At 42.3% G+C, this 19,086-nt stretch overlaps 2 protein-coding genes across 4 annotated transcripts; one reads left to right on the top strand and one right to left on the bottom strand.

Moving 5' to 3' along the window:
- Positions 1-1,553: 1,553 nt before the first annotated feature.
- On the bottom strand, positions 1,554-8,251 carry LOC100826920 (putative disease resistance RPP13-like protein 3). Of its 2 annotated transcripts, none has more exons than XM_014902145.2 (4): positions 7,980-8,251; positions 6,004-6,839; positions 3,389-5,418; positions 1,554-1,951 (listed from the first exon to the last, which is right to left on the bottom strand). In XM_014902145.2, the coding sequence occupies exons 2-3, from the start codon at positions 6,813-6,815 to the stop codon at positions 3,408-3,410; spliced, it is 2,823 nt and encodes a 940-aa protein (XP_014757631.1). In that variant the 5' UTR covers positions 6,816-6,839; positions 7,980-8,251; the 3' UTR covers positions 1,554-1,951; positions 3,389-3,407. The 2 variants fall into 2 exon arrangements, with proteins under 2 accessions (XP_014757631.1, XP_014757630.1); XM_014902144.2 differs by having other exon boundaries at positions 6,004-6,815; positions 7,980-8,249.
- Positions 8,252-10,900: 2,649 nt separating this feature from the next.
- On the top strand, positions 10,901-17,273 carry LOC100826605 (putative disease resistance RPP13-like protein 3). 2 transcript variants are annotated; one of them, XM_024454878.1, is made up of 4 exons: positions 10,901-12,405; positions 12,522-13,385; positions 13,591-15,636; positions 16,668-17,273. In XM_024454878.1, exons 1-3 carry the CDS (start codon positions 12,323-12,325, stop codon positions 15,614-15,616), a joined length of 2,973 nt encoding a protein of 990 aa, XP_024310646.1. In that variant the 5' UTR covers positions 10,901-12,322; the 3' UTR covers positions 15,617-15,636; positions 16,668-17,273. The 2 variants fall into 2 exon arrangements, with proteins under 2 accessions (XP_024310646.1, XP_010237160.1); XM_010238858.3 differs by having other exon boundaries at positions 10,902-12,405; positions 12,518-13,385.
- The last annotated feature ends 1,813 nt before the right edge of the window (positions 17,274-19,086 follow it).

Here is a 19,086-nt window from a genome sequence, read left to right as displayed (position 1 = left end):
GCGAGGTTAATCTGGCCCGCTCTGGCTACCTTGCCTTCAAAAGCCAGTCAATTTGTTCATTACCAAACACCAAACCTGGGCGAACGGTTTTAGCCTGGGTTCCAAATGCACCCTAAATGCCGGCTTTCCTAACACCTAGAGGACGGAAAATATATACATATCTTTTTTTTGTCTTGCATGTCATTCTCTCTCTTTGAATTCCTGGGAGAATTCAAATATGGAGTAGCTGTTTTATTTTTTGCAAAATTATGTATTTTTATTTCGGGAAAAACTGAACCTTAAACCATGACATTCTAACTTATGTTTTTTTCTTTGTCCTAATAATTTCGATAGTTTATTTTCATTTGTTTCAAAATAATCATTCTCTTAGAATCTATGTTGATCAACCTTTTTATGTTTGACTAGGGCGGAAAATACATTGGCGACATTAGGTTCATACGTACTATTGAATCGAACTATAATTAAATATACTTAACAATGTACTCCCTCATTTTCACATAGGTTGACGTATTTGGTTTCGATAAGATAAGACTTTGACTAACGATAACTCTACTAGTATGTGTTTTTTCGTGCATGAAATTTATATCAATAGATTTGTTTTTAAAAGTTCTTACTAATAATCATGAATTCATATCATATAAGTTACATAATAATAGAGTATTTCTTGGTTAAAGGCTTGCTTAACGAAACTAAATATACCAACCTTTGTGAAAAAAGGGAAGTATAATTTATTTATTTAAAGCAACACATTTCGAAGAAAAAAAATGATGAACGAGACATTGGATGCAGAGGCTCGGAGATAAAAAAAAAATTCACTTTTCTATCAAAAAATATGAGGTAATGCAAATAACGTTCCGATCTTTTCACCCACAAAGAATTTCAAGGTAGAAAAAAAGAAAAATGTAAATAAACTGGCAAATGGCTTTCAGTTAACCACGCATGGCAGCCTCCTCAACCCAGATCGATGTTCGTGTTTCTGAACGGTAGAGATGCGTGTCGTAGCCAGCGATACGGCCCAGGCGGATGCTGGAGTTTGCAAGAGCGAAAACGGCTTCCGTTTGCTTGCTGAGCCAGCTGCTAGATGGGGCTTCAAATAGGAACAGATGGAACGATTAAGCTTATCATCTGGAAACACGGGTATAAAAATATGAACATGGACCGCTAGTAATTCATTTGGCCATGATCTGGGACTGGAAACGCCCACCGGCCATTCAAACAATGAATAAATTCAGAGATTCGAAGAATGCCACAGAATCACAGTAAAATCGTGACGGCGGGTAATCTGGGAACGCAGATAAGAACCAGCAAAAAAATAAATTCAAGAGAACCAAGCATATCTTGGGTGGTCAGCCAGTCAGGTGTGCTGTCAGCCCACCAGAGTTTGATCCTCGAAGGTCGCAATTCAGTGTCTCACTTTGTAAAAACTATATATCTATATACTGTCGGACTGCAATCGCGCAGCTCTTATTTTTTAAAGTAAAAAAAAATCAACTAATTATATGACAAATTTGAAAGAAAGAGAGAAAAGAATGAATAATATGACAAATTGTGACTGGATAGAGATGATGGTCTCATAATTCCGGAACGAAATAAAGGTTCAATGACATTCACGCAAAGATTTAGAACTAGTCATATAAAGAAAGCAACAACGAGAATAAATGTAGTGTGGAATTTATGTCTAAAGGCGAAATTGACCGATTATTGTGCTCAGGCCTCAGGGGAGATTCCGCTTTTACCACTGTTCTTCTTTAACTTTTGCCACTGGACCATGTCACTGAATTGCGGCGATGAGTAAACGAAAGTATATCATAGAAAGAAGAAGAAAAATTCAATGCATTTGTGTGTTTCCTACATGCTGACTCGCCACTGGAATGGAGTCTGATGAAACTTCCACCACCACCATGAACTTGGTAATTTTTTCGAACATTTGCATCAGTCAACTTTAACGAACCTGCAGCAGGGCAAAGACTATGCTTAGTGATAAGCTGGAGTATATGATAAGACCGAAGCACACCTCATATGATAAACAAGTTCTGCCCCAGGCAGTAAATAAGATTTACTGCATTCTTTCTTGTTTTCTGGAAGGAAACAGTTTGCTGCATTCTAAATTGGACACCACTGCTGCATCCAAATATGTGACCAGACCTATCTGCTACATCCAGAATTCCAGATGTGGGAATAGCATGCGAAGACTATTGAAGTTTGTTCACTGAGTAAATTGACATCGAGGAACCTTCCATTTTCATGATTTTTTTATGGGGACATTTTCAGATTTTTTTTTTGTGAATAAGATTTTCAGAATATTGACTTGACCAATACCATCAAGCCAGTTAAACTTCCACTGTATTTGTGACTGTAATATTAGTTGAACAAATAATCTCATCTAGTCATGTATGGACACCAGAAACTAACATTCCAGAACTAAATAACAGATAATAAGGTGTGCCAACTCAGTTAACTAATTGCACTACTGGAAATTAAGACAATAGACTGGAAATTATCAAATTTGTTGGTAAATTTCTTAGCGGAAGGGACTTTCTTTTCTTCCACCCTAAGGAGCCTCTTGTCTCAGTTTGGACATTAGAATTTCTATACCTTGTCCCATATGTGATAAAAGAAGTACCAGTGTCGTAACTTGACTAATTTGGGAGAATTCTTTACCCACAGAACTGCAAAGTTCCAGTAGCATTCTGAAAGATAAAATTTTAGAACTTCATTTAACAGCATACTGACCAAAATATGTGCAGATTATATTAAAGGTCTGGGCCTCTGTTGACCGAGATTCAACAAAATTTTAGTGGGTTAGACGTTGGACCTCTACTGCATGGTAAAAAAATGGAATATATTTTATACCGTGAAAAACTGAAGGCGAATCTGGAGGAAAAATCCAATGGCTAAGATCAATCGACTGAGCATTAGCAATTCTGTGATATTAAAGCAACATCGTTCTTACACTAAATGTAAAGGAAAAAGGTAGCAATGCAGTTGCTCGGGAAGATGGGAAAAAATTAATGTCTGAGGAGTTGGGTATCTTTCTCCCTGTGGAACAGGGTGGATTGGAGTTGTGAATGAGTTTTGCCACCAGAGTTGTGCCTTTTTTTTCCATAATAAGCACACAACATGCCACGGTGGTGCAAGTCCACATTCATGTCATAGTTCATACCTAGGATGGAATTTTAGTAACCTATACAGGCCCACTTAAAGAGTTTAGTGGACTAGGTATGCAATTTTGAAGTTCCATGACTTGAACCAGCTAAGACAAGTTTAGTGATCTATAATGCAATTCACTCCAAGAAATATAATTGAATGTATGCGTACTATGGGGGGAAAAGAGAACTTGGAAACTTGTCAGATGAAATGTGTACTGCTGTGTAGTGTGTACACTTACATATACTGCGTGCTGAATTTCAGACGCTTGTGTGGATCTCCTCTTCAGCCATGGCTTGCTCCTCGTCCTCCTTCATATTCTCATCGCCCCACATTCGAACTTCCACGGTGGGGCGGTTCGGAAGGAGATCAGCTGTGTCCCTGATTGCCTCCTCCAACGCCTCCACTTCCCAAACTGTCGCAGCAGTGCAAATGATCCTTACAGTAACATGTGTAAGGGAAGAGAGGTGCTGAATGCCAAAATCAAGATTCCTGCCTGCGTCTAACGGAACCTCCAGCTTTTCAAGCCTTGGCATGGCCCCAGATTCAAACATTATGCCTTCCCCATTGCTCCAGCAGGTGAAGTGGAACTCCTTCAGGCATATGAACATGTCGCTGGGAGAAGCTGATTCTGATGACACCCAGAGAAAAATCAAAGCAGGTAATTTTCCAAGGATCTGTAATGCTTCCTCTTCTACTGGGTTAATATTGATATCTAGGTAAGTGAGGTTGTCAAGTGATGCAATCCAAACTGGAACTCTGGGAAAGTAATAGTACATGCCCATCCGAAACTCCTGGAGGAGATGAGGGGAGGGAGACCAAGAATCCAGCAAGAAATCTATGGAATAACCGTACATTTCTTTTAGAGGAATGGAATAGCCATAGTTACTCTGAATGCATAGAGACCGAAGGTTGAGTCTCCCCAGTTTGCGGAGTGACAAGACCAAGTTCTCCACAAAAGTTTCTTTGTTACTGTGTGTATTGTCGATGCACCAGCGCAGCCCAAGAATCCTCAGTTTAGTCAGACTTCCCAGCTCCAGTAAAGAAGATGCCAAACTGTCCCACTTCACTTTGATCTCTCTTAGCTCCTGTAGAGCATGCAGATTCCCAATTCCTTCAGGTAATTCCAGATCGTTGACACGCAAACATGTTAAATTTTGCAGTTGAGCAACGCTTTTGGGCAATTTTCTTATCTTTGTCCATCTAATATCCAGAGTCTGCAAATGCTGCAGTTCTCCTAATTGTTCAGGGAATGCAGAAATGCTTCTCACATCGAGTCGCAAATATTTCAACTGACGAAGCTTCCTTATATGCTCAATATAACTGCTTTCCATTTCCTCACTATTTTCTATATCAAGTACTCGCAGAACTTTAAACCTTGAAAGAGAAGGTAGCTGTTCAGCATACCCAAATATACTGAGTGATCGACAATGGGAAATGATCGCTGTTGACAGAACCATGATGTGTTCTTGGGAATAACAGTTGATAGATAGTCTACGGATCTTATGTTGTAGCACGAGTTTCTGATTTTGGTCAGCAAAGAAGGTGGCAAAATTTTCTTCAATAGACTTGGATGTAAGGAGATCAAGAATCATATCATGGACCCGGCATGAATGAACTCGACCATCATATTGAATTTTCACCGGCTGAATCATACTTCTGTTGATAAGATCATTAAAATAACAATCTCCTATTTCCTCCAAATTTTGTCCACCATCCGCATTAATAAATCCTTCAGCAATCCACCTCCTTATCAATTGATCCCTCTGAATCTCGTAATCTTCTGGAAATATACTTAGATATAGTAAGCATGTCTTTAAATGGTGGGGAAGATCATCATAGCTGAGGGATAATATCCCTCTCATCTCTTCTATACTGGGATCTTTTTGCAGTGTCGAACCGATTGATTTATATACCTTCTCCCATTCTTCATTTGTACTAGCTTTATTAGTCAATAAGCTAGCTATTGTAATAATCGCCAATGGTGAACCGCCACATTTTTTCAATATTTCGGAAGAGGTTTCTTCCAGCTGAGGAGGACATATATCTTCTGAACCAAATATACGCTTCAAAAATAAACTCTTAGAGTTATCGGCACTAAGAGGCGTTATTTCATAGACATTATCATGGTGAGGAGAGCAACATGACTTGGCTATAGTAGTACTGCGAGTTGTCGTCATGATTTTGCTTCCAAAATTATTCAGAAAGAAAGCACATTTAATAATCTTCCATGCTTGAGCACTCCAAATATCATCAATGATGACAAAGTACCTACAATACGAAAATACAAATGCATATTCCTTTAAAGCTATTATACATTAGGAAATGTTAACAGAATATAAAAAGCACACCTCCTTAGTGCCAAATGTTAAACCTTGTAGGAATCAGGCTGGATTCGTGAATTCTCTGTCCATGAGGTACTGGATCAGGATTTGTACAATTCTCTACTAATGGGGTACATAGGAATCAGGACTCGTGCAATTCTCTGTTAATAGGGTACTAGATCAGTTCTCTTTTGTATAATGATCATTATCCCCTAAAGTTTGACCGCAGAACCAAGTGTAATGTGAAGTTTGAAATTCCTCTGAAAACCAAACCATAATGAGCATATACATCACATGAACTAGACATGCATGTTCAGAATCTCTGTATTTCTCTAGAATCAGAAAACAAGTTTTCTACTTCTATCATTGATTTAATTAAATAATGGTAGAATAATAGGAGTGGCTTATCTATATGTAGATCCGGTATATCACACCAATGTTTAAGCTACTAAATAAACATGCATATGGATCAGAGTATGATGCGCTACCAAATACTAACAGACAAGTAAGCATCCAAAATTCATGAGTGTACCTTTTGTTCTTTAGAAATTCTCGGATTGCATTGATGAGCTTTTCCTCGTCCCATATATCTGTGTTAGCATACTCTTGGTTGCTGAGTTGACAGAGCATAGTTCTTAAGATCTTCTTGACATCAGGCTGCTGTGACAAAGAAACAAAAGCTCGACACTGGAACTGGCCTTCCACTTTACGGTACACCTCATTCGCAAGTGTAGTTTTACCAAGACCTCCAGGACCCACAATGGATATTACCTTTAGCTGCTGCGCCGATGCACCCACCCCCTCTATTAGGCATTTGATGAGCTCATCTCTTGGCTTGTTAATGCCGACAAGACCATCTGGCTCAGCATAGAGCGAAGGTAAACGATAGTCGATGGCCCTGGAGACGCTAGGCTCAAAGATGCGCTCGTCAAGCCTATATCTCATACGTCGCTTGCTAGCATCTTCAACGCGTGCCTTGAGCCCCTGGATTTGGTTTGTGATTTGATGGCGCGCCCTTAATGTCCTAAGCTGCTGGACCACACTTTGGAAAAGCCCTGCAGCCTCAGCTGCATCAGTTTTGCTGAGGCTCTTCATGAAGTCATCGATGCAATCCTCGATGTCGTAAGACATCTCCCGCACTTGATTCCTCCACTCCTTCGTCTGCACATCAAGATCGCGGTCCACCTCTGCAAGCCTCTGAAGGAGCGCGTTCATGCTGCTCAGCTCATCTTTCATGAACTCCACTTCCCTATGCACACCTTTCAGTTTCATGTACTCCATCCCGAGCAGGGTAGTAAGCTTGCTGATGACGGAGGTCATCACCCCTGCCAAGACGCTCACCATCTGTTGGAAGATTGATTGGTTTAGCTGGCAAAATGCCCAAGTTTGTAGCAAATCTAACCCCAAGCTTCAGCACGACAACGTAAAACATTTGGTGATATAGGTATTCATCACCAAGAGAGGTCAGACCATGCTGATAAACAACCATAATTACAACCATAACCCGTAAATGTCATTCATGTACCGACACAAATGCACACAAATGATTACAAAAGCATATAACCCAATTTCATAAACTAGCGAAAGGATGAAAAACAATGCCCTCTACACAATATGTCACAATCAATTCAAGATGCACATGTAACCTGCATTCTTGTAAAAACAAAATGGATTGCCCTCCGAGTGGCGCAAACTTAATAGACATGGAGTTTTGGTTCATAAACATGTAGGACTAGAACGAATGGACGTTTTAGTTATATAACGAGGTCGATGTTTTTAGTTATGACAAGAGTCAAGTGTTTTTAGGTGCACTATAACGGGCATTAGTCAGCCTGAACCATTCCAATTAAATAAAAGAAACGGGATAACGAGTACAAGGACAACGCTTGCCGAAAGAAACACAACAAAGAAAAACCTAGTCTCTTGAAACATGCCAACAGCAATAGCAGTGCACAACAAGGAGCACCGACGATGCATAGAAAGCCGTTGATCTGTCGAGCCCACCTATGACACTGTGCCATCCACGTAGTCAAAGGGCAGCATGCAGCCGAGGCCGCACCACGACACCTATGTAGCTGGCATAGTCAAAGGATAATGCGCCGCCGACGAGAATACAACACGACACCTATGTGTCACCAGTGAAGACGAAATGCATCATATCCGCTGCCTGCCACCGAAGCTGCCCGCCCGGTGCCGCCGGATCTGCCGGGGTAACCTTCATATCCCGGGCGGAGGCCGCCGCCGGCGACCACCAGCGGCGGCGAGGGGGAGGAGGAGAGAATGGTGTGGTGGTTTTTCAGGGACGATTTGGTCGAGAGTTAAGTGCACCAGTGGTTCTCGAACTATTTCATCATGCTACTTTGAACCAAAATTTAAATTTTTGCTGGAGATGCAGACCAAAGCCGGCCATTCAGGAATCCTCCCAAAAGACAAGCAAATTTCAGCGCACGCGCAGAGCAAGCTGTCTCTCTCCCCCCTCACACAACACACACAACGCACAATGCGTACCTGTTCGGCGAGATGAGCACATCCGCGCGCAGCGGCAGCCACGAGAGATCCCGCCGGAGCGGAGGGCGGGATCGAGCGGGTGCCGCCCGCTTCAGCTGTGGGCGGCCCCCGCGCGTGTTGGTGGTGGCGGCCGTGGAGAGGAGCGACGGACCACGGCGGTGTGAGAAGATTCAGTTGCCGACTGATCCGAGGCTCCAAGCCTCCAACAGCTTAGCTTTGACTTTGCTTTGCCAATGCCGTCGCTTTCGGCGAATTAATTAGCTTGAGCTTGGTACCAAAATCACGGTATGAAGTCAGCAGATCTGCGCTGTATAATTTGACCAATACTATAGAATTAAGTACTCCGTACATAGATTCAGTCCAAAAATTTGTGGAATATACTGTAGTTCGTTCTACAGATATAGGATCGCATTTTATTTCTTTTGGCCCACGATTTGATCATAATTACTCGATCAACACGTCGCTTATGTGATACAAATTATAACCATAAAAAACTATTGTTGAATACGAAAGCAATGGCAGCAACTTTATTTCCCAACTAATTGTTGGTCAAATACTCGGTGAAGACAACAAAACACATCTTGTATTTTGGAACAATATAATTCATCTGGATTTGTTTTGCATTTAACCAAATGAATTAAAACGAGGGTTGCCAAAACTCTTAGGTTTTACTAATCTAACTTTTTGGAGATGACGGGAGGCAGTAGTATTTGATATAGGTTAAACATCAAAAGCAAGGGCATCCAAACGGGGGGGGGGGGGGGGGGGGGTCTCCCGTCATTAACAAAAGTTGTACTAAAAAGTCTTCTTCTTTCGTCTGGTCGTGTTCTAGTTTTCCTTCATTTATTTTTTGAAAGAAGTAGCATAAGCTTCTGATTTCATTAACAAAATTGAACCATGAGGTCAAGTCTGCTGGTTTTTCTTTAACCAAGCTCCTGATTTCATTAACAAAATTGAACCATGAGGTCAAGTCTGCCGGATTTTCTTATAAAACTGTTTGAACCTGCATGGTTGGTTTTCTGTAGCGTATTTATTGGACTTGTAATTCATTTTTTTATACACATTTTAGAATAGTAAACATGTATTGGTCACACTTAATATAGATTTTAAACCGAGAGTCTTAACAATTACATAATGCATAGTTTATAAGAGACAAGAGCCAGAAAGTGACCATACATTATAGAAACTCGGATTTAGAATTAGGCCTTACGTAAATGAAAGGAGAGATCTATAGTTAATTTTCCAACTAGTCAAGTTTGTTTTATATTTTTCTTGTCAAATTTGGTTTATCCCTTTGTAAAAACATCTGGCTTTATTGATTCAAGAAACATAATAATGATGAAACAAACAAAAACAAAAACTGAGAACCAAGATCCTTGGTAAACTAAAATTTACATCAAGATCTTTCGAAGTAAAAAGTCGATGCATATCTGTTGTTGTTCTAGAAAACAATAAGAGTAAGGGGTGCCAATGCTCGATGGTACAAGTGCGAGAATAATATGTAGGGCGTGTACGCCGGCCTTATAGCGAAGGTCGCCGTACACTTGGACAAGTTGATACGTCGATATTTTTTAAATAGGTTCGGTCGACCCTACGGGTACGACTTAGTCCTATGTTAGGAGAGACTTTGAGGGGGTCGTTAGCCGGGTGTTTGGGCCGAACTCGTCTTCCCAAATCACCTATGGAGAGAGATCTCTAGGGGCCGCCTCGGACTTGGACCGAACTTGTCTTCCCAAGTAGCGAGGTTGGGATATCCTCGAGACTCTAACCCGATCCCTCTCCTTCGAGTCGAGGTCGTACTAGACGACCCGGAATCTCGAAATTAGGCTTCCTAAGTCGCGTCCCCGAGGTCGAGTCGAGGCTAGGCTCGACCCAAGCACTCGAGAGCGGGCTCCTTAGGTTGCTCTAGCCCTCTCCCCTTTGATCTTATTCCAATGGAAAGTAAATGATACATGTCTTCCATGAGGGTATTTATAGCATAGGTGTCCATGACAAAAGACCATGGCTACTCTTGAGGGAGGGGGAAAGTGAGAGCAAAGTGGTAAACTCATCCCTACACCTTTCTTGGCCCCTACTCAAGCTCTTCTTTTCCTTTGACCATGGCATAAGAGGTTTGACCCGTTGACTCCTTTGATCGGCGCCTTGTTGGCATGGCTACGCCTTGTTGGCAATTTGACCGGTTTTTGGGATTTGTTGACTCGGTCGTCGCCACGTAGGATTATGGCCCGGCCAAGTAAGGATTTTATTATATTATAACAATATCTTTTCATGCCTTTGGTGATGAAACGGTAGAATACCAAATCTGCACAAGCTGGACTATCGCATGAGTCGCCGTTCCAAGCGATGAGAACCTAAGATAATTGAACGTATTGTGGATGGGGGCATACCCCTCGCAAGGCAAAGTGTCGAATCGCTGAATCGTCGTTGAACCGACGAGGAAGAAGACGAATATAACGAAAATACAAACCGTGAGATCCATTAGTTCCGTGAAGTAGATCGTGTTGACTATGCCATGACGGTGGTGGAATCAGAGACCATTATTTCATACGGCGCCGCCAGGGCGCGGTTACAAAGCACAAAACCTCACAAAAAAATAATACAGAAACTACTTTACCAAACGTTCATGTTCGGAGGCCAAATTAACGATGAGAGGCGAGGTGAACAAACGAAAAATCACAACTTCGAATGGACTGCTTTCTACGGTTAGGGTTCCTCACGGGAGTTACGGATCGAGAGAGGGCACCACTATTTTTTTTTGAGAGAGAATCTTTTTTTTAGAGGATTTTGAGAGAGAGAATCGAGAGGGCACCACTAATGTAGAGCAATTTCAGACAAGTCGGCCCACCAGACACGTTGGTTTCTGTGTGGATTCTAAATGTGGCCCAGAAGCGGGACAACCCAAGGGAATAGGGTTCAGCCACACTTTCACTGAGCCCAGCAGTAGAGTTAGCCTGTTAGCCCAAACCTCCTCTCCTCTGTCTCCTTCTTTCTGGAGAGTCTCCGGCGAACTTCTCCGATGACGGCGATGCGGACCTGCTCCCTCTCCGCGGCCTCGTGCCCGGGCCGTTACTCCTTTTTCCTCTCCTATCCCGCCATCACCGGCTGTACGTGTACCGTCTGACGGACCTTACTCCGGCGAGCGGCGAGCTGGCAACCACGCCAACTTGTTGCCTGTTTTTCTACGAGGATCTAAAATTATTGTCTCGGAGATTTCTGGTATCCATGAGAAGATCTGGGATCCCAGAAGATCTAAGGCAGCTCAATCGACGGATCGTGCTTTGATTTGGGCGGCTTGATAAGAAGTCGCAGTCACCTCTAGCTTCATTTCGCCGGTGGTGATTTTCTTTGGGTAACATTCACTGGCCAAGGAAGGTGATTGGTGAATGATGACACTCTCTGCCTCTGATGTTTGGAGGTATTTCCTCTGGTGGAGGCTCAACTAGGCAGCCAAAATACGAGCCACTGAATCTGCACATTTCTTTCCTGATTGAGATGCCCTCTCTCTTGTTGACAAATTTGGCTGAGATTCCGTTTTTCCGTGGGCAGTTTGTGTGCTTCTTTTACATGCCTAGAAATTTCACCCCGGGCAACACCGCACCTGCTCATTCAATGGATCTCTCTTCTTTAGCTCAGTCTGCCTTTTCATTTCAGCAATGGCTAATTCTTTGGAATAATTTGACTGATTGGGGGACTTGCTTGCTTGAATGGTGTTGTCACCTCTAGTTTCTTGTCCTACCAGCCCGGTGCTGAAATATAAGCTATTTCTTTCTTTCTTGTCCACACTTGACTGACCTTGATAAAATCTGCTTACCCATCAGAAGATCTACTTAGTGAAGGGCGATGCCATGTTCCTTAATCCTGAGGCTGACCACCTAACCACTGGCCTTGGGTTTCTAGACAAGAATCTGCCAGTACCTCTTGTCTGCTTAAGAAAACTTCCTAAGTTCCTAACCCTGCCCCTTTTCCAGTTTGATATATTTGGTGGCGAAAGCAATCAATGTGGACGGCTACTAGTTAAGAAAGCAACTATTCTCATGTCAGAATAATCGTTTCAGCAAAGTTCATGTCTGTACAAGCGCCTTAATTGACTAATTTTGCATTGCCAACTTAACTAATCATAGATTCCCTCGTGGAATTCATTACTAGTTTGCTCTGGCAAGCCTGTTCCATTTATTTAGCTTCATCTGCACCTACCTTTCTCCCGTTCTCATTACTATTTCAGGTGGATGTATGGTCTTCTGACTTCATATACTCCTAGATGAATGGAACATCGGTATCTTGGTAGTCTTCTCATTAGGTGGAATGTGACTCCTTCTTTTGACTAATTGACTGACCTCGCACTCATGGTCCAAGTGGTTCACAGTGTCTTCTCGACAAATTGGCTGATTTTGAAATGTGGTTCATATGATCTCTGCACTTTTATATGGTAAGATTCTGCGAATGTCTCACCTGCTCGCTCACTATGTCGCCTTCGCTTTGAGAAATCATCTTCAATTCTTGTTCAAGTGTACTATGAATTCCTTTATGTGTTTATAAAGGTAGCAGGGACAAAAACACGCAAACCCCCACTCAGAGGTTGATGGAGGCTGTTGTATGTGTATCATGTGGAGCCTTGGGGTCCCTGTTACGGAAGATGGGTGCTCTGCTCTCTGATGAATACAAACTTCTCACTAGTGTAAAGGGTGATATCGTGTTCCTTAGAGCCGAGCTTGAGAGCATGCATGCTTTCCTCAAGAAGATTTCTGAGGTTGAGGACCCTGATGAGCAGTACAAGTGCTCGATTAAGGAGGTGCGGGAGCTGTCATATGACATCGAGGACGTCATTGACAGTTTCATGCTCTCCCTTGGTGGCGAGTCCAGCCGCAATCCTCGTGGCTTCATGAGGTTCATAGGCAGGTGCATGGACTTGTTGGCAAATGCCACGACTCACCATAGGTTTGCCAAGAAAATCAAAGTTCTGAAACGTCGTGCTATTGAGGCTAGCAGTCGGCGTGCAAGGTACAAGGTTGATGATGTGGTCTCCAGTTTGAGCAGGACCAGCATAGACCCTCGTTTGCCAGCATTTTACACTGAGACCACAAGGCTCGTGGGTATTGATGGCCCAAGAGATAAGCTTGTCAAGTTAGTACTGGCAGAAGGGGAATCTCCACTGGCACAGCAGCTAAAGGTGGTGTCCGTTGTTGGATTTGGAGGCCTCGGAAAGACTACTCTCGCTAATCAAGTGTACCAGCAGCTCGAAGGGCAATTTGAATGTCAAGCTTTCGTTTCGGTATCCCAAAACCCTGACCTGAAGAAGATTTTGAGAAATATATTCTCCCAGATCTGCTGGCGAGAGCGTGTCATCAACGAAGCATGGGATGAGCAGCAACTCATCAGCGTAATAAGACAATTTCTCAAGGATAAAAGGTTTGTAACCTTATTTACTCATGACAATCTTGTTTGGAATTCATATGCATGCAATGTCATCAATAGTTTATACATTTTTCTTAACCTTGTGTTAATATTAAAATAGTTTTATCTGTTGAATAATATATGTACATCATGCTTACTACTGTTATTCACTGACGGCAACTTTAGGAATACATGTTTTAACTTGTAAATTTTGTGATAGGTACCTTATAGTAATCGATGATATATGGAGCACATCAGCGTGGAGAATAATCAAATGCGCTTTTCCTGAAAATAGTTGTTCCAGTAGAATACTGACAACAACACGTATCATGACAGCAGCCAAGTATTGTAGCTCTCAGCACCATGATCATGTGTATGAAATAAATCCTCTGAGTGCAACTCACTCTAAGAGCTTATTTCTCAAAAGAGCTTTTGGCTCTGAAGATGCATGCCCACTTCAACTGAGGGAAGTTTCAGATGAAATATTGAAAAAATGCGGTGGTTTGCCATTGGCAATCATTATAGTAGCTAGCTTATTGGCAAATAAAGCTAGTACCATAGAAGAATGGCTGAGGATACGGAATTCTATTGGTTCTGCACTTGAAAAGGATTCAGACATGGAAGAGATGAAAAAAATATTGTTACTTAGTTACAATGATCTCCCCTACCATTTGAAGACATGTTTGCTATATCTAAGTATATTTCCTGAAGATTATGAGATCAAGAGGGATCGGTTAGTAAGGAGATGGATTGCTGAAGGTTTCATCACCACCGAAGGTGGACAGGATCCGGAGGAAATAGGAGAAGGCTATTTCAATGATCTGATCAACAGAAACTTGATTCAACCAGTTGAAATCCAGTATGATGGTCGAGCTGATGCTTGCCGCGTCCATGATATGATTCTTGACCTCATTATATCCAAGTCACTTGAAGAAAATTTTGTAACCTTATCAGGTGACAAAAATCTCAACTCACTGCAGCATGAGAAGGTTCGCCGACTATCCCTCAACTATCATGCTCGAGAACATTCTATGATACCATCAAACATGATTATCTCTCATGTTCGATCCCTCAGTATCTTTGGATGTGTTGAACATATGCCTTCTCTTTCAAACTCACAATCCCTAAGAGTGCTAGATCTTGAAAACAGAGAGGTGTTAGAACATAATTATCTTAAACACATAAGTAGGCTTTCTCAGCTGAAGTACCTGCGACTCGATGTAAGAAGGATCACTGCACTTCCTGAACAACTAGGTGCGTTGCAGAATTTGCAGACCTTAGACTTAAGATGGACATGGGTAAAAAAGTTGCCAGCAAGTATTGTTCAACTACAACAACTGGCATGCCTATTGGTTAATAGTACAGAGTTACCTGAAGGGATTGGGAATATGCATGCTCTTCGGGAACTATCAGAGGTTGAAATCAACCAGAACACCTCTCAGTTTTCTTTACAGGAGCTGGGCAGTCTGACCAAACTAAGAATACTTGGTCTGAATCTGAATTGGCACATAGGTAATACAAATGGTGGCATGCAAGCTTATACAGATAACTTGGTCATGTCCCTCTGCAAACTAGGCCTGCTTAACCTTCGATCCTTAGAAATTCAAAGCTACCACTACTATTCCCTTGATTTCTTACTTGACTCTTGGTTTCCCCCTCCTTGTCTCCTCCAGAGATTTAAGATGTCTACACAGTACTATTTCCCCAGAATCCCTAAGTGGGTAGCCTCACTTCACCACCTCTCTTACCTAAGCATCTATCCCGATCCAGTGGATGAGCAAACATTCCGAATCCTTGGGGACCTGCCCTCTCTATTATTTCTCTGGATATCTTCAAGAACTGCACGACCTAAAGAAAGACTCGTTATCAGCACCAATGGATTCCAATATCTGAAGGAATTCTACTTCACCTGCTGGGACAGCGGAAAAGGGCTGACGTTTGAAGCAGGATCCATGCCAGAGCTTGGGAAGCTCCGGGTTCCATTTAATGCGCACGATGTGCTCTCTTTGCAGGGTGATCTTGATTTTGGCATCCAGAATCTCTATTCGCTAAAGCATCTCCATGTCGAGATTGTTTGTTATGGTGCGAACATTCAGGAGGTCGAGGCCTTGGAGGATGCTGTCAAGAATGCAGCTGGTTTCCTTTCGGAGGAGCTCAGTCTTGAAGTGAGTAGGTGGGATGAAGAAGAGATCGTGAAGGATGGGGAGCATAAACTGGCAGCAGAGGAAGTTTATTTTGACTACTGAGTTGATAATACTGCATTTTGGTACTGTTTCCTCTCTTAGGCCAAGATTTCTGCTCATGCAATTTTTTGTTCTTACATTTTAGAGATAGTATTATTTTGGGGAACTTCAAGACTCTTGAGATTGGAGTATGAAGATCATGCAAACAAATCTAGATTACCAAGTACTTTATGTACCCATGCATCTCGTAATCTATTTCGTTGGCCAGCACATGAACTGATTTGAACTTGTTCAATTGTCCTGGAGGAATAAAAAATGTGTCTGCCCCCCATCTTTACTTGAATGTTTTGCAGCTCTACTGGTTACGTAGTATGCTGCATGCTACTTTCGCTAGAAATCCTGTACATTTCTTTCCGTTTCTTGGGCTACTGATTATTTCTGCATGGAGGAATGCAGATTGATGAACCTGCAGTAATTATATATGGACGGCTAGCATAGGAGTTTGACTAAATGCATATCGAGTATTTTTTAATTACTACTAATGACACCTGATCAAGCATTGATGTATATAATTAGACAGATTCAGTAAATGCAATCAATTTGTTCGTAGGAGATCATACCCCCCCCCCCCCCCACTTTATTTCCCCTCTTTTGTCTTCTCAGTGAAGCTTTATCGTGACGATCTTTTCAATGCACACATTTCAGTGGAATTTTTTATAGTAATATCAGTGAAACTTTTAGTTGATTGAGTTCATTTACTTGTGTATCATCTGTATGCTGCTGCTTTTGCATTATCTGTATCTGTTTTCCCATTTACCGGACGATGTGAGGAATGCCGTTCCTTTCAGCAAATTTTATGGTTTACTTAGCTATCACGAGATTGCCAATTCTATGTTGGTACTACGAGTGTCTCATCAGTAATTTGTCCTGCCATCAGTTCAGTCTCCACATTTTTTTTGCTGCCACTTAATTGTTACATTCTGCTACTGTTAAGTTTAGTGGAATCATGTCAGCACTAGTCAATTTTCACCTTTTCATTTGCTCACTATACAATTTTGAATACCGCATGCTAATTCGTTATGTCACTTGATCAGTCAACCTTGTACTTCTGCAGGGTTCAGGAATCAGGAAGGGCGTTTATTTTAAGATGCTGAAACTCTGCTACAGTAGCGCCATGATTATTGATTAGCTGCATACTCTGTGGGAAAAGCTCTTTGCAATTTTGTGTCTGGTAAATTTGGTTGGTTCTGTTACGCAGTATTGAGCTCAGCCATGGGTCTGAACAAGTGTTCTCAGATCAGTCGTCATTCTGCGGTGCATTGGCTGTTGAAACTTTTTATGTTAGAATCAACCGACGGTGACAGCTAAATGCTCAAGGATCCCATTTTGAACACAGGAATTTGTTGCTATATCTGCTACGAAATGGACTGAATATCGCAAAGCCGACTTGGCCAGTGATTCAAGTTCTGTTGTTTGGTTGAAAATTGATACGGAGTACTTGGAACTGATTTGCTGGGAACCATTGAACTTTCCAGTTACAGTTCCTATTTCGATGTACATTTTTGTTGGGCTGTTGTGCACCTCAGAGTTTGAACATGACAGTCTGTGGTTATGTAAAAAGCCTTGTTGTGCTTACACTCAAACGATCATTCCTTTTACTCTCTTTGTTGCCAAAAACGAATATTCCTTTTACTTAATGCATTTTGCTGATCGAACATCATTTTGTATCGTGAGCGGACGAATATTCCACTGACCAGTGATTCTATTTGTGGATAGCTATTTGCAAAAGCAATAACAATGGCTAGCTATCAGGAATGTTTTTTTTCTTAACACATTGTTTTTTTTTTTGAGCGATCTTAACACATTGTAAATCCAGCCATTCAGATTATTTGTATATTGTCGCAAAAACTATTTTCGGAGGATATATCAGTACATCCAGCCAGGCCCCGCTCCCCGACCCGGCCTTGTCCAGCATAATAAGAGCCGAGGTGGGCCATGCTTAGATAGCTGGGTGGGTAGAGTTTGTCAGTGACGATGGGTCGAGAGTTAAGTGCACACGCGCGCCCGCACACAATGCGTACCTATTCGTTGCTCACCAGCCCGGCGACGCCGCCGCCGACAAGATGACCACATCCGTAGCTGCAGCCACGAGAGACCCCGCCGGAGTAGCGGGCGGGAGCGGGTGCCCCGTTGGTGGCGGTGGTCGGGACTCGGGAGCGACGACCGTAGTGGTACACTTTACTCCGTGCAAAATTTAAGTGATAGTTTTGGAAAAAAAATTTGGCATCTAAACATGTGAACAAAATTTGGATGGTGAATATGGGTTCTCTAAAAACAATGGTTTGTATTTTTAAACTGACTATACATGATTTGTTAGAATTAAATGCGATATTGTATGATGATTAAAAAATAGCTCAAAAAATTTGTACTAAATCCACGACAACAATTTAGGATAACTAAGTTCAAATTTGTACTAAATTCACGACGACAATTTAGGATCAGAGATAGTAACTAAGTTTTTTTTCAATATGTATGGCTCTCTCATCGACTAGATTCTCTTTTCTTCCCTATTTCTCTTTTCTTTTCCCATGAGCAAATATTGAAAGGATCTCCTTTCATCCGCTATGGGTTCTATTTTTTCTTTGTTTTTTTGAATATGTATAGCTTCTGATTTCATTAACAAAATCGACCTTGCAGTCCGAGAATGCCTGTGCCTGTTTTTCTTTAATTATCAGTAGTGTGCAGTACTGATGAACTAGAGGGGTTCTAGTCATTTTATTTTGGAGTACATTTATACTGGAGTAGTAGGCATGCGTTGGTCACACCTAGTGTAGATTTGAACTTACGAGGCATAGATAAAGAGACAAGAGCTGGAAAGTGGCCATACAATTATAGAAAACTCAAATTTAGAATTAAGCTTTACACAGATGGAAGAGTAAATTACACGAAACCATCACATTATGGGCTAGGGTTTCACAAGGTACCAATTTTCGTTTTAGTTACAAAAACCCACTGGATTAGTATAACCCCTCGCTTGCTAGCGTATAAGCCCGTTTCTAATGAGGTGGGTTCACAGATCAGTCCAACGTGACGTCCATGCTGGCAACTATCTCTTCTTTCTCCTTGCACTGTCTTTGTTCCCAGTCTAAAGGCCCATGGGTCCTCACTGGCCATGGCGCCGAAGCGGCGGCGCGGCCTCGCGGCGCGGCAGGCAGAGCAGCCGCACGTGGGCGAGAGAGCAGCGGCGCGCAGAACAGGGCACAGGTGAGAAGCCGCACGGCGAGCGACGGCACAAGCGGCGGGTGGAGCAGCCATGCGCGGGCGAGCAGCGACGAGCGAGCCGGAGACACTACTACAGGTACCGGGCGAAAAACAATATCAGTGGCGGGCAGGACGCCCCTTACTAACTTCTTGTGGGGCGGAGTGATGCTTTCTCCATCAGTGGCGGTGGCGGTCACACCACAACGTCCGACACTGATGTGAATTTGAAGAAAATAAATAAAAAGTGGCCGGCCCCCGGCCAGCCCCAAATC

This window comes from Brachypodium distachyon, chromosome 4 (genome assembly GCF_000005505.3).
Source record: "Brachypodium distachyon strain Bd21 chromosome 4, Brachypodium_distachyon_v3.0, whole genome shotgun sequence".
NCBI classification, from domain to species: domain Eukaryota; kingdom Viridiplantae; phylum Streptophyta; class Magnoliopsida; order Poales; family Poaceae; genus Brachypodium; species Brachypodium distachyon.
Note: the sequence above shows the minus strand (reverse complement) of the source record. Positions and strands in the feature narration are given on the sequence as shown.